At 40.3% G+C, this 16073-nt stretch overlaps 1 protein-coding gene across 4 annotated transcripts in view; it reads left to right on the plus strand.

Moving 5' to 3' along the window:
- Window positions 1–9798, plus strand: part of LOC126292247 (uncharacterized) — a 131012-nt gene extending 121214 nt beyond the window's left edge. For all 4 annotated transcript variants that reach the window (XM_049986145.1, XM_049986144.1, XM_049986142.1 and 1 more), the window contains exon 12: window positions 4381–9798. In XM_049986145.1, coding sequence (XP_049842102.1) covers window positions 4381–6331 — 1951 coding nt within the window. In that variant the 3' untranslated portion in view covers window positions 6332–9798. The remainder of the gene's footprint in view (window positions 1–4380) is intronic.
- The last annotated feature ends 6275 nt before the right edge of the window (window positions 9799–16073 follow it).

Here is a 16073-nt window from a genome sequence, read left to right on the forward strand (position 1 = left end):
ACACACACACACACACACACACCTCCTCTCTCTCCCTCCCTCCCCCCTCTCCCTCCCTCCCTCCCTCCCTCCCTCCCTCCCTCCCTCTCCCCCCTCTCCCTCCCTCCCTTCCTCCCTACCATTCCACCCACCCACTTCCCACCTCCCCCCCCCTTCCCTCCCCATATGTATACAATCTTGTTTATTGAGCAATGAGAAACATGCCAAACATAACTTCACTAACAGAAATATTGTCCTAAACTCTTTGTTGTAGCTTTTGTAAATACCATAAAAAATTTGCAGTGTAAAAACATAATAATAATTTTTATAAAGAAGGTAATCTAGTAAATATAATTTTTATTACAAATGCCACACAAAACGAAAAACGAGCGAAGAAAATTCTCTGCCTCCACAAAACACTTTGGAGACAACAACGGCCACAATCTTTATTTTGTTTATATTTTGTAAAGTATGTGGGAGTTGCCATCAGTGGAAAAGTACCTATTTCATTGGATATTTAAAGATAGTGGTAAGCACACATTATGTTTTCCAGAGCAGTGCCTGCTGCAAGAATAAAAACAGTAATACCATCAAATTAATCTTACAATCATAATATTCTTTGCACAAGCAGTGCTCACTTTTTTGTCTCTGTATTTACCACAGACGCACGACCCCCACAATACTCCAAACTAAATTGTGTCATCTGACGATGAATCGCTAGGCAGTTCAAAGACAGTTACGAATAGATAAAAAATTGAAGAAAAAATGGCAATTGGTTGCAGTAATTCCTGAAATCTTTAACAAGACAGTCACAGTTTTCCAAATCCAGATTGGATAAAAGTTTTAATAAAATGTGTTTTTGGTTGGAAGCATGGTATTGGTAGTTCCACAGCTTCATGGTTACTGAATCCCAGCAGCTTCTACAGGGTATCTTGCAGTGCTGTAACTGCTCATGACCAATGTTCTTACATGCCACTGTCTGCATCACAGTTCGTCCACTTCACTTCTTTTAATTTGTTGCTCAAAGTCACCTCTTAGTGCCTAATTTGATTAAACACGTTTTTTTCTGATTAATTGTAGCAGCATTAAAGATTACTCCTGCACAATGCAGCACATTATCTGATCAAAAGTGTCTGGACACTATTAAGTAATGCAAAATTGAACACTAGGTGTCATGAGAGTGCGGCTCGCCAATATAAAAATTGTGTAGGCAGTAGAGAAACCGTACGGAATGGATGAATCAGGAGAGCTCAATGATTTGGAACGTGGACTAGTCCTCGAATGTTGCCTGAGTAACAATCCTCGTGAATCTCCCCAAATCACGTGTCGACAGTTTGATTGCAGAATGGGAAACGAAAGAACAACCCCAGCTCAACCAGAACCAGGCAGACTTCATATACTTGCAGACAAGGACTGTCGAGCATTGTCGAGGGTGATTGTAAAACACTGCGTGAAATCAGCAGAAGTTATCACCTGTGCTGCCAGTAGTCCAGTTAGCACAATGACTGTGCATGGGGAGTTACAAAGAATGGATACAATGTTTGAGAAGCTTCTCATAAGCCACACATTTTTGTAGTCAGTGCTAAGTGACATTTGAGGTTGTCTAAAGAGCAACACCACTGGACAGCGAATGACTGGAAATAAATGACTCTGAGTTACAAATCACTCTGTACCTGTGGCAAATGAGTAGAAAGTGTCCAGTGTTGGTGAATGCTTGGAGAACGTTACGTGCTATCGTGCGTAATGCCGAGGGTAAAGTATGGAGGAGGTGATGTTATGGTTTATTTTTCATGTTTAGGGTGTTGTCCCTTATCACAGTTAAGAAAATGCTAAATGAAGAAGGATATTAACGTATTTTACAGCATTGTTCACTGCATGCAGTCGAGGAGCACTTTGGGAACAGTGACTGACTGTATTAGCATAACAATGATCACACCATAAAGCAGTATTTGTGAGGTGGACAATAACATTCCTGCGATGGACTGTCCGGCACAGAGTCGTGACGTGAATCCGTGGAGCACAGTCAGTACGAGTAAGAACATCGACTTCGCTCAGGAGCTCGGCATCTGACCTCACTATCTTCTCTCGCTTTGGCTCTTGAGGAAGAATGGACTGACTTTGCTCCAGAGACATTCAGACACCTCACTGAAAGTGTCCCCAGCAGCATTCGAGCCCTCATAAAGGCAAATCGTGGACACACTCCAGGTTAAAGTGTCGTGATACTCTTGATCAGGTAATGTATACCACTTTAGTCCTTTAATATATTCATTAATAGATAAATTGGGGACTTCCCTGCATTCTGAAATTTTTATGCAATTAATGTATAATATTTATTTAGATACAAATCATCATCGTTTGACACATGCCCTGTAAATAAGTATAGGTTACGTGACAAATGTTTTATGGATATATGCTGATTGATTTTTGTTGATTTTTGTTTGTGACATGCAGATATTGTGCCAAATCATCATTTTCCAAAGATATTTAAAAACTATTGAACATTATGTCATATTTCAGCATTTTAAGGCTATTCCCATGCCCAAATATGACATCGAATCTTATGCTTGACAGTGGCGTAAAGCTGATGTTAAAATAGTGCAGTAAAAGACAGAAGTGGAAAATTGTATTAAATAATTCATAGAGGCTATCCACCCATAATGAAGAAATAAATCCATAAAATAATATAGAATAGAGTTTATTGATATGAAAAGACTGGACCTGACTGAATGACAACTCCGTCTGCTTTTGGCAATTTGTGATCATTTATGTTATGACAGTCCTTGAGCATGAAGGTAAAATCTTCTAGTTTGCTATGCCATGTCAATTCTTCTTCAGATTTCTTCTTCATAAGTTGTTTCAACCCCTCTCCTGAGATGTCGTTCAGGACTACTCTGGTGTCACCTGTAAGCTGAACATAGTATAGGAACAATTTCACATTCACTTACAAAAGGGAGCTTTCTTGCAGTTTTCTGAAAAGCAAGAGTTATTGGGTAAAATTTTACAGCTTGCTATATTGGTGGACCATTGTCATGTGGCATAAAAAGAGAGGAGAAATGTTTACAAGCACATTATTGTTGCCTTGGATGTGTTAGTATTCCTTGCTTCTTGGACAGCGGGAAGGCATGAAGCTGGAAGCCTATAGTCATCATCTCGGTGGATTATTTCTTTCTTTTTTCTTTCTTTTTTTCCAAGTATCAACTGCTTCTCACACACTATCTGTAGAGATTACCTGCTTTCGCTACCATTCATATGTTGTTGAAATACATATTGTAGCTGCAGTCCTCTTGCTGCGCCACTGCAGTTTTCAGTCTCAGTTTTAAATGTGTGAGGAATACAAATAACTACCAGAAGCTAGCTTTTGCAGCACAATGGTAATATTTTGGTAAATGCTCCACTTCCCTTTCTCTGCCTTTCATCGCTAAAATGTGGGACACTTTAATGTGTCATTCAGCTGTGAGCATAGACAAATGGAAACTTAGATCACCTGAGAGGAAGGAGAGGTGCAGGGGAAGAAATCCTGCCTTTCTCGACCCCATTCTGCAAAAGCGTAAGTGGTGCACAGTCATAGGGATTGCCAGTCCCTTCTGTTGTCGTGGGAATCGTATTAAAACCCTGTGATGAACCAGGATTAACCTCGACACTCGTTTCAAAATTAGAAAAGGAAACAGTGAGTACCACATAGCACAAAGTAAAGCTGTGTACACAAATCGTTTGGTAACGACTGTGGCATAAATACTTGCTAAGGTTGGCAGTGTTGTAAATGTGGTAGAGCAGGCCTGACTTCTACCGGTATATTACCCAACCTTAGTATGAAACATGTCCCAGCATAATACTGCCACATTGTAGTGTTCGTGCTATACTTGTCTGATGATGGTGGCCTGCCAATGGCAGCCTAAAAATTGCCCTCAATAACTCCACTTCTTCAGAACAAGTGCAGGAAAATTCTCTTTTGTAAATGAGTGTGACACTGGTCTTGCACAGCGTTCAGCTGACACTGGACACCACAAGGTCTCTGAGTGAGATCCTAGCAGAGGGGTTGCAGTGTCAATTGTGACGAAGAACTTTGAAGAGGAGTGATGCAGCCTAAAAAAAATCTAGAAAGTTATACTTTCAATGACATCAGCTTTGCTGGCCAGGGTGGCCGAGCGGTTCTAGGCACTACAGATGGAACTGCACGACCGCTACGGTCGCAGGTTCGAATCCTGCGTTGGGCACGGATGTGTGTGCTGTCCTTATGTTAGTTAGGTTTAATTAGTTCTAAGTTCTAGGGGACTGATGACCTTAGAAGTTAAGTCCCACAGTGCTCAGAGCCATTAGAACCATTTTGACATCAGCTTTGATAGCCTGCAGACTTACTCTTTGAAATGTTTGTATTTTTCACAATGGGCCCTCTCTTTTCAGGTACAATGCACAGGACGATGGTGGCAATCCACTCATTGTTTCTGTAGCTCCTCCCCAGGCGACTGTTATCGAGAGTGTGGTGCAGGATGTGTATGGCTGCAATAGTTGCTCCATGTCCTTCTCCTGCACTGCAGAACTGAGCAAACACGTGAGGTCTCACCCGCCGAGGAGAAAGCCGTTCATCTGCAGGGTGTGCTTGAAGACGGACACCTTGGCTGCCAATCTCAAGAGGCACATGCGCACCCACTCTGGTGAAAAGCCATACAGCTGTGTTCTGTGCTTCAAGATGTTTACCTCCGCTTATTCTCTGAAGATACACATGAGGATTCATTCGGGGTACAAACCGTATGCCTGTAAACAATGCCCCAGGGCTTTCTATCAGAAGACAGACTTGAACAAACACTCCGTTGCTCATTACAGGTCAGAGCAAATACTGCAAAGTGCAAAGGATCTTCCAGAAAACAAAGACTCAAATTTGTTGAAGCGAAATGTGAAAGTACGCAATCCCTCTACAGCAAAGGTATTTTCTCGAGGTGCAGCATCGCGAGTGCCACACATTGTGTGTCGTACGAGCCCTTACGTATTGTCTCCCCCATCATCGATGGCACGTGCGAATGGAAACTCGATAACTGATGATTCGCAGACTGAATCTCCAACAAATGCACTTCACGATTCACCTCCACCATTTGCACCTGTCATCACTGAAGTTGTCGGGTCGTTCCACGAAGAAGACAGTGAAGTACAACCTTGCCCGTCACCGTTGAATAATAGAGAACGACAGAAGCAAGAAGCGTTTAATACGGGAAACTTGTCTAGCAACCAGATTAGAATGGAGAAAGCTGTATACACACAACCAGTGATGAATTCAGTGAAACCACAGTGCACTAATAACACTGTTGCATTGCAAGATACTGCCATATCTGCTTCCAGTTCTGCAGGTAAACAGCTGACAGTGAAGAAAAATATTTACAAGCAGCCAGAGACGTTCTCAGTGAGTTCTCAGAATGAAGCAAACTTGGGCACAACTCTTCTCTCTCCTGTCCAATTGCCTACTAACGTGGTGCAAAATAATCTAAACTCAGCAGCAACTGCCCCCAACACAGGGTTTGCGAACAATTTTATGCCCAAGCAAACTGGAGGTGAAATGTTCTGCATTCCTCTGATCATAAATGGACAAATGTGCTACGCGATACCGGCTCCGACACCTTCCCAGTTGTCAGTTGTAAGTAACCCCTCACCAGTCCAGACGGCAGTCCAACCCGTGAGTTCCCATAATATTCCCAGTCAAGAGACATTTCTACTTCCTGTATTTGTACCACCGATTTCAAATGGTGTCCCAAATTCTAATTCATCGCAGCCTATGGTCACACCAGCGGTAACTCCACAGACTCTAGTTCTTGGGAGTGCCACACCCAGTCAGTCGCAACATCAGATTGGGTTTCAGTCTGCACCTGTTAGTACTGTCACTGATGAGCGGCTGGAAAATTCCTCCGGATCCCAAATAGCAACTGGGAAGACTGAAAATTTCACAGGATCCCAGATCACAACTGTGAAGACTGTTTCGTGTGTTCAACCGGGAAATTTCTCGGGATCACAGATGACAACTGTGGAGACTGCCCCACATGATCAGCTGGAAAGTTCTTTCGGATCCCAGGCAACATCTGTGAAGACCGTCCCCTGTGTTTGGCCAGAAAATTCCTCGGGATCCCAAACGACAGCTGTGAAGACTGTCTCACGTATTCGGCAAAATAATCAGTTTATGCTTCCGCCCCCACCTGTAACAGACGTTAAGCGGGTGGATCATTATGATCATCATCATCATAACCATGATCTTACAATTACAAAGAAGGGTTCCAATGGCATTGTGCAACATGAACGTGTTTATTGCAAAACTTGTAATGCATCTGTAACTGTTTTTACTAAGCGAAGTAAACACAAAAAAGTGTCTTAGTATTCCACAAGGACCTAGATGTGGCATTCTCAGGTGGGGTTTGCAAATCCAGGGACAGAAAAGAGGAGAGACCTACAGGTACAGATGATAATGCCAGAATGAGCTGTATTAGCACTGTTGTGCACTGTGGGATTCTAGCCTGATGTGATCTATCTGTCCTTGAGGAGGAGGGGGGGGGGGGGGGGGGGGAGAGAGTGATATGCCTTTCTGCTGGTTTCCTGCTGCTGCACAACTTTCACGGCACAGACTCACTTGTGAGAAAAATCTGACTGACACAGGTTGTATGAATATGTTAGCTTATGCTGAGCTGATGTGATCAATATGTATGTATTTCTTCACTAACTTAAACAGTATCTGATAGTTTTCATTTAAATTTTTTGTTATTATCCCTTTTGCTCTTGATAAGGAGCGGAAATAGGGAGAGGACAAAAGAAATGTAGGGAGAGGACAAAAGGGGGAAGTGGACAGCATATCTGGAGCCATTATGTCTCTAGTGCTCCCCACAACTATTCATCAGTTTTTATAAGAAACTTCTCACAGTAAATTTTATGTTTCCACAAATATTCAGTGAGTTTAAAGGTCTAGAGAATTTGGGTAGTTATTTTTTAGTCATATGATTGTGTTCTGGCACCCCTTAGCACGCACAACAAAATGCAATATGTTTTGATATCATCCTGTTCTAATTAATCAATTATTAATGTTGGACACCACTAGAGCTCTTTTGGTGAGAAAATAGGCTACCAATGTACCACTATAATTTCTTTGTTACTTGGGCAACTTGTGTAATTCAAGAGGCTAAATAAAAAAGCTGCTGATATCTTCTCTTCTATCCTGCAGATTGCCACAGACTGTAACTAACTTTCGTTCATTATTGTGCTCCAGATATACAGTGGATGGATGAAAATTATTGGAAAAACCACAAATACAATGCATTACAATGCTTAATGTGGTGTAGGAAATCTGCTGGCTTTCAAAATGGCTACCACTTATCTCAGAATGAATAAATAATTTATTTCGGAATAAATAAATACAGTTTGTGCATGGGTTTTTTAAGTAATCTTATGCCATTCTTTCTGCAAATTAGTCGCAACTTCCGGTAATGACGATTTAGGTTGATGGTGATCATGCACCCTTCTCCCCAAAGCAGACCACAAAGGCTCAAATACTGGTGACTGCGGTGTTGAGGTGAGATGTGAAAATTAATTTTCACTCTCACAAAACAGTCTTGGACGACGGAAGCTCTGGGAGCAGGGACCCTGACATCTTGTAACACAGCATCACCACTGAGAAACAAACATTATACCACATGATGCACATGATCAGACAAAATGGTTACATAGTCGTTGGCAGTAATGTGACCTTGCACAGCAGCCATGGAGCAGATGAAAAATCAGAACAAGACTGTCCATACCATCTCCAAACCCCTGCCACATTTTACTCTTGGGATGTAAGCTTGGCCAGGAGTTGGAAGCAGTATAAAACAATCTACTGACCAAATTAATTTCTTCCGTTGCTCCGTAACCCTGGTTTTACGGCTTTGGTACCATGTTTTCCTGTTAGAGGCATTTCCATCAGTGGTGAGTGGTTTTGAAATTCCATCTCACTCTGCAATTCCCTCTTATGAAGCTCCCTGTACGTTGTTTTTGTGCTGACAGGATTTGTGAGTGCAACATTCAGTTTTACAGTGACTTTTGCAACCACTTCCTCTTATGCTATGACACTATGCTTTCCAATGACCATTTGTCACGACCATTAAGAACACACTATTGTTGACGTTGTGTCTTAGCGGATAATGTTTTTCAATTTTCCTGTGCGCAGTACAAGTCTTCGGTACAGTGCTTCTCGGAACACCGAATGCTTTGGTTACCTTGGTTACAGAAACATACTCATTTGATCACCAAAAATTTGCATGTGTTCAAATTTGTGTAGCTCTGACATAATACACACACAACTATACAAAATAGTGTGCCGGCCATGACTGACACTTCCTACATATTGAGGATATTGCACAGGTGCCATTGTATTCAAATACAACAGGGCAGCCTGTAGACTATGCTAGCATCTGCATTTATGTTCAAGTACACATTTCTCATGCTGTTTCCATATTTTTCTTCAACACACTTACATTCTCGTCAATTTCTTTCTTAAACGGGGACTTGGGGTTTTTGTAAGAAATTCTGTCTCTGCATGTGGTCTTCTGCTTCTTATGTCGTCCTTGCTTCATCTACCATGCTTTATTCTGTTTCCAATATAGCAGTTTGTCTGCTATGTTGTCCCATTGATCACATTATTTCTGCCCCTCAATACTTTCTAGATGCATAAACCACTTCGTTGGCAAAACTTGATCTTCCACCACTCTTCTCCCTGATCTTTCTTGTCCCCATTTGTTTTCATTCCACTCGCTCATTTTTTATTTATGCCCATGTTTTAGCTTTTTAACTCACAGATTGTTTTGTTGTTCAGAATAAGTATTCTGAAGCTAATGTGTATACTATTTCACACCACTGCTACATGTACCTGGGATCCCTATATCACCCATTAGTATTTTCTTAAACTTTCTCATTTCATATTTACCTTTTTTTCACTAAGGTTTGGTGTTTGCATTAAACCTGGATCCTTTCATAACTGGCTAGGTAAGTTAGTTGAAAGATTAGAGAAAGGCAAGGTTACACCACTGCCAATGGCACCAACTCTATTAAACCACTGTCTTGTTCAAACTAACCATTAGGTTGATTACAGATTTATCTTTCTTCATGTATAGCATAGTTTGCAAAGCCTGAAATTCGATGTGTTCTACTGCTAGAGCCTCCATAATCTCAGCACCAATGGTTGCTATTTCAGCAGTTGCCTATTGAGCCCTCCTTTCCTGTCCTTGATCCTCTTTGTCAAGTGGCAAGTGTTAGGACAGAGGAAGTGCTGGTAAATCAGCAACAAGTAAAAATTAAAGGGTCAAATTGTGTATCAGAAAGCAGAGAGGCATTATTACTGAAGATAGGCAATGTCATCTGTAGTCACACCTGTCTATTTTATATCAGCTTGTGTTTACTTCTTTTGAGTATCTCCATGATCTGACATACTGTTTGAACTCTACTGTTTCATGTGGCTCACAGATTGCTTTGTCATAGATTTACTGTTGGATGTTTTTCAGAAAACTCTGCACATCTCTTTGGTGGTATTAAGTATTACACTGTGTTGAAAAATTGCCATTAACTTTAAGTATTAATTTATTTGTATGAGGTTTAAAAGCATTGTTAACTGTAAAATCTCCTTCAGTGCTTGGTATTGTACACTTGTGAACTGCACAAAGGAGAAAACTGTTGAGTGTGACGAAAGCTGTAATGCACAGTACAGCACGGTAGCAACGAAATGTGTAAATGTAACTCCATGTGTGCTAAATGTTGTAATGAAGTTCAAAATCTATTTGTGTTTGTGTATTAGTAATTGTTATAAATAATTTTATAAGAAAATCTATTTTTATATTGTGCATTACCCTGACCAGATTAGGTCCCTAAGACCCTCACTTATGTGGGACCAGGAACAACATGTATCAAAAAGCAGTACAAAACATTCTCAAAATTCTATTCATACTTATTGTTCAGTCATATACCTCTGAGAAATTATTATGAGAACAGTTAAAATTACCAACACAAATAACAAAAATAAATAATAATAATAATAATAATAATAATAATAATGGGTAATATAATAGTAATAATAAATGGCATTAAGAATAACAATAATATTGTATAGCAAATTTGAAGGTGTGTTTAGTGTTATCAGAAAAAAAGTGATAATGAAAGAGAAAAAGAGCGAAATGATGGCGACAAGAACTCTTTAAAAAGAACAGACTTTCAGTAGATGACTGTAGAGGTTAAGGATACGGAAAATTATTCTCAGGGATAATTGTGTTATGCAGTGGTCTATAGTGGATTTTATTTTGTCGGGAATGAGTGTTCCTGCTGCGCTGTTCAGATATTAGCTAAATAAGGGGGAGTGCCATTACTGACAAGGCGATAGAGGAAACTCAGGGTTCAGTATTCTCTACAATTTTTGGCACTAAACCATTTTACTTGTTTGTAGCAGGACTGATGTGGTCACAATAGCAGCGATACCAGACAGAAAGTCAAATCTTTCTTGACTCAAGATGAGATTGATTCTTCTAACTATAAGAAAAGAGTGGTGTGACAAATTTCATTGGTCCAGTGCTTACCTTTGCTGTCAGCCATTTATAAGTAGAGAAAATTATCTTTCCAGAATGAGATTTTCACTCTGCAGTGGAGTGTGCACTGATATGAAACTTCCTGGCAGATTAAAACTGTGTGCCCGACCGAGACTCGAACTCGGGACCTTTGCCTTTCGCGGGCAAGTGCTCTACCATATGAGCTACCGAAGCATGACTCACGCCCTGTACTCATTGCTTTACTTCTGCCAGTATCTCGTCTCCTACCTTATCTTTGTTTTCACTCATTCTCAGAACAGATAGGACCGTATCAACATGAGGCCTGTATGATTTCCCTCTTCTCTGCAACATTCTCAATCCTATCCTTACTAGTAAATCCTTAAATGAGCTGCTCAGGGGAACATAATGGAAAAGCGCCATTGCCGTGTATTTTGCGGTAGATGGCTAATGACACCACCTGTGGGATGCACAATGCAGTAAACTTACTAGTAGTTCAAAATTCACTCAACAGATGTCAGGGCGGAGCTTAATGGTAAGTGCCACTGTCTGTCTGTTGCGGAAACATAATGGTAAGTGACGGAGACAATGGCGGCAAGTAAAAACATCTTCGAGATTATGGCTACAGTGAACATGGCAGAAGACGAGGAATATACTTCCAATGATACTAATATCTTTGAGAGGGATCCAGAATACATTCCTAACGATTCAGATGACTCAGAGGTATGTTATTTTGTAAATATAATGTCTTTAGTACGTTTCACGAACATAATGTTAAGTGCATGTATGTACCATTATGTTCCTGAAGTACGTTAATTTTGAGGTTATTTTAGAATGCTACATTTTTTTGGCTAAGTGGTGTGTGAATGCGCATTTCTCATTTATATTGTTACATGTAATAATAATAATGGTAGCGGTAATAGCAATTTTTGTTGTTATACTGGTTAATAGCGAATCTGATCATATTGCCCAAAACAATGAACAGTGTATCGCACCTGCAGAAAACATTCAGGAAAGGGCCCTCGAACAGACAAAGAGGTCATCTCGGAAAAGGCTGAGAGTCTCTTCTCAATGCAAAATTAAACAGAAGAGGCTTAATTTGGGTGAAGAGTATGTTTCTCGTACAGGAGCAACTGTAAGTAAAACAACTGTGGGACCTAATTGCCAATGCCCTCGTAAATGTTTCTAAAAAGTAGGAGATTTGAATGTGATGAAACTATTCAGAACATTTTGGGAAGTAGGTGATTTTAACATTCAAAATGCATACTTATTTGGTGCAATGAAATCTAATACTGTTGCACGTCGCCGAAAAGCAGCTGGAGAAAATTCACAGAGAAACTGCACTATTTCCTACAGCGTGAAAGTTAGTGGCAGTGATATAAAAGTATGCAAGAAAGCTTTTCTTGCCACTCATGGTGTACATAACAATCACGGTTGGTCGAAAATACACAGAAGAATATCACATCCAGATCGACCACGCCACCCGAGGACAAGCGGGACAAGCACACCGTACGTCCGCATGCTTACTCTGAAACTAGTGTTAACCATATCAGGGAACACATTGACAAAATACCGAAATACGAGAGTCATTACAGATGCTCAAACAGTCGTGACAGATTGTACTGGGGCACAGATGCAACAATCGCCTCCTGTTACAAGCACTATAAGAATGTTTTCTGCAAGTAGATGTCCTATGAGTCTGTATCTGCAGTCAAGTACAGGCGAATTTTCACTGAAGAGTATAACATAGGAGTAAAGTCACCAAAGAATGATATGTGTAAGACTTGTGACATGCTCAAAGTGCAAATTGAGAGCACTGATACCTCCCAACTGAAAGGAAGTCTGGAGCATCAGTTGGAATTACACCAATGTCGGGCAGAAGCAGGGCAAGCTAACATTGCCATCCAGACAAAACAAGCATAAGCAGACAGTAATTTACATGTTGTGACTTTTGACTTGCAGCAGACTCTCCTAGTTCCTAAGTAAAGTTGTGGTCCAGCTTTTTACAAAAGGAAGAATTGGTTGTATAATCTCAATGTTCATGATTGTGTCAAGAAGCAAGGGCACTGCTTTTTGTGAAATGATACTGCTGCCCGTGGATCAGAGGAAATTTTGAGCCACCTTTTACGTTACTTTGAGGAAAAGAAGAGACTCTCATTGCAATATCTCATAACTGCTGTGGCCAAAATAAGAACTGGAACATGGTACTGTTTTGGATATAATTAATTTCAACTGGTAGATTTTGTGTGTTTGAACACCACTTCCCCATGAGCGGGCACACACTGTTGCCATCTGATAGAGATTTCGTGACAGTTGAAAATTACGTTCGCCGACAAGTACAAGATGTGTACAGTCCAGATCAGTGGTGCGAGATCATCAAGAAGTCAGCTAAGAAGAATCCATTGCTTGTATATGATATGAAAAGAGAGAATTTCTATCAAATACGACACTCTAAAGAAGCGTTTGTCTTCAGAAAGAAGACAGTTGATGATCGAGACGTCAACCTAAGGGAAGTATGTAGGTGGAAGGTGACCTCTGAATATCCGTCATCTTTATTCATCAGCGAGACATTTTGTCATGACATTTGGCATGAAATAAGCTTCAGGAAACGTGGAAGGCAAGGACCAGTCCCTACGCTTCAACTTAAATACAATGGCCCAAGGCTTATTGAAAAGAAGAAAGTTGCTGACATCATGTCACTCCTAAATTACATACCTCCTGTCCACCATGGATTTTTCCTGTCACTAAAGCCAACAGTTTTGGATGAAAAAGACATTAGTAATGAGAGTGGTGAATGATTTTGCAGTTTCAGTAAAGTGTTGAAGACTTACTGTAAAATTTAATATGTGATGTTCTATCACTATGTGTTGTTAATGTTGTATGGTAATGTAATAATTTTTGTATATTTCATTTGTCAGTTCTGAGTTTCATTTATGTCTGTATAGGAGAAGATAGATGTTAGAATCACTACAGAATAAAAGGACTGTTCAAAAAAATTATTCAGATTTGCAGATCAATTGAAATTTACGATGTGCTGTATCTAGAAACTGTGATTTTGGCACTTACCATTTTGTTCCCCTGAGCAGTTCAATTCTTTAAAGAATCAAATTGTGTAAAACAGCTTCAAACTTCTGATTCCTCTACATGTAACCAGTTAATATGTTAAAGACAAATGCCATCCAGAAAGTAACAGACTTTTGGTCCATCACAGTGGGGGGCAGCGCTACAGCCACCAACTTGGTGCCACAACATTCCTGCACTCAGTACTCGTCTGACAGTGGTAGTGTGTGGTTTGTGTCTCTACTTCTTTGCTTTTTGTGGCATGTTAAAATGTGCACTGCAGTAGAAAATCCCATAACTTGTGAGATGTGTTCTGTGATTAGATTTTTGTTGACAAAAAACTGCAAAGAAATTGAAATTTCTCAAACACTGACAAAGTTAAGACAGGTGATACGAAATGTGTCGTGGAAATCCTAGCACCAAAGTTTTGTTTTTTCATGGCAGCTCATGTCCACATATGGCCATTTGTAGCATGAGCTCCTACAAGGTTTTGGATTGGAGGTGTTTGGTCATCCACCACACAGCCCAGATTTGGTTCCAAGCAACAACCACCTTTTTCCAACTGTAAAGGCGTGGCTTGCTACACACTGCTTTGATATTGGCACCGAAGTACATGCTGGTATAAACTCTTGGGTGAATCACAGGCGGCAGATTTCTACAGAGACAGTATCGAAAAGCTTGTGCTATGGTATGTAAATGCCTCAATTTAAATGGTGATTATGTAGAAAAACAGCTTAAAAATGTACCCTTAAAATACATATAATAACATTTAGATTTTCCCTACTGTTAATTTTTTATTTCAAAACATCTATTGCTTTATGGATAGCCATCATATTTGACATGAAGGGTGTAAGTGAGAAAGCGGTTTTGAAATTATGTTTAAAGTTTATTTTAATTTGCTAAAAGCTCTCACTATCAAGCACAGATGATTATACTCTCCATAATTTGCACTCCTTTTTACTCAAAAGCTGAATTTCTTGCATCTCAATGTTTGTGATGTCATGTCTTCTGAACTGTGTGCTGTAAAATGATATGCTTGTACAGGTACATTCGGTGGTATTTTTGGAAACTGTCTGCAAAATGTGTCATGAATAGAGTTAGTAGTAAAGAAGTAACAAATTAAAATGTCATCCATCCCTGTTGATGTAAAATACTAAAAGGGAGTGCAGGAAGGAATAGTTTCTGTGAAGAAAACTGAATCTAAAGAAATTAATGTAAACTAAAACCAGGTGGGTGGTGGGAACCAGGGACATGTTGTAGTGCCAGTTCCCACCAATGGAGATCTGAGAAACTGTTATCTAGGAGAAGAATCCATATGGAAAGTGTGGTGAAACAAGCAGTGAAGTCACAACTGCCATGTTGTCGAGCACACTCTGCAACACAATATTGTATACATCCTCTGCCTGTGCCAATTCATCCTAACTGATAACTTGGTGGCAGTCATACTGGTGTAAAAGGCCAAACAGTGTTTACACAACAGCTGATATATGACCTGTCATTTCACATGTCTCTCCCTTTGATGGTATATGTTTTTCCAGTTACAGGCCTGGTATAGGTGGTTGTAGGAGTGTGCATAGGGAAAGTCTTGCAGTGGGGATGGTCACAGGGGTAGGACTCATGAGGGATATGGATACAGAAGCAGCATAGGGTCTGACAAGGATGTTGCGGGGATTGGGAGTGCGATGGAAAGTTATTCTAGTTGTGGTGTGTAAAATCTCAGACAGAATGGATTTCATTTCAGGGCACGATTTTAGGAAGTCATAGCCTTGTCGAAGTTGCTGATTAATACTTGATAATACTGACTGACAAGTGGTGCATGCCTAAGTTGTTTTTTGAAGGTATCATGACAAGTGGTGCATGCCTAAGTTGTTTTTTGAAGGTATCATCAATACCAGGCTTGAATGTGATGGCCTGGTAAATCTGCTTTTGAACTGGGCTGGTGGGGTAATTATGTCCAGTGAAGGCTGAGGTGGGAATGGTGGTGCATTGCCGTAAAGAGTCCTGCATATGAAAAATAGTGGGAAAAAGATGTTAAATTTGTGGTTATACTTCAGGCAGCAACAACAGCTCTAACATAGTTGTACGTTGATTCAAACTGTTCTCAGGTGACAGATATAAGTACATAATTCCCTATTGCTTCAGGTCTATATTAGAATTCATCAACCATAGTGGCTGGTGAGAAGTGGTATGCCAGCCACTCAGCAAGGGCATGACCAGATGTTTTAGTCGGGAGCCCCTGACAAGAAAGCGCAACTGTTTTGTACTACTTGGTGCTCTAATATGTTGTTATTGACGACTTAACAAACAAAAGCCTATTATCAAAAAATTTAAATTCTGGAACATGTGACACCCACACACTTTGAAACACATCGTAAAATGTAATGTCTGGAAACTATCTTACACTGTAGTTGAGATGGCTTAAGAAGATCTGTCACAGGCTTTCCGCATGCCTATCTCAGCTAGTCGTACAACATCATTCTATAAACACCTCTGTGGCGACACATC

This window comes from Schistocerca gregaria, chromosome 9, assembly GCF_023897955.1.
Source record: "Schistocerca gregaria isolate iqSchGreg1 chromosome 9, iqSchGreg1.2, whole genome shotgun sequence".
NCBI lineage: Eukaryota > Metazoa > Arthropoda > Insecta > Orthoptera > Acrididae > Schistocerca > Schistocerca gregaria.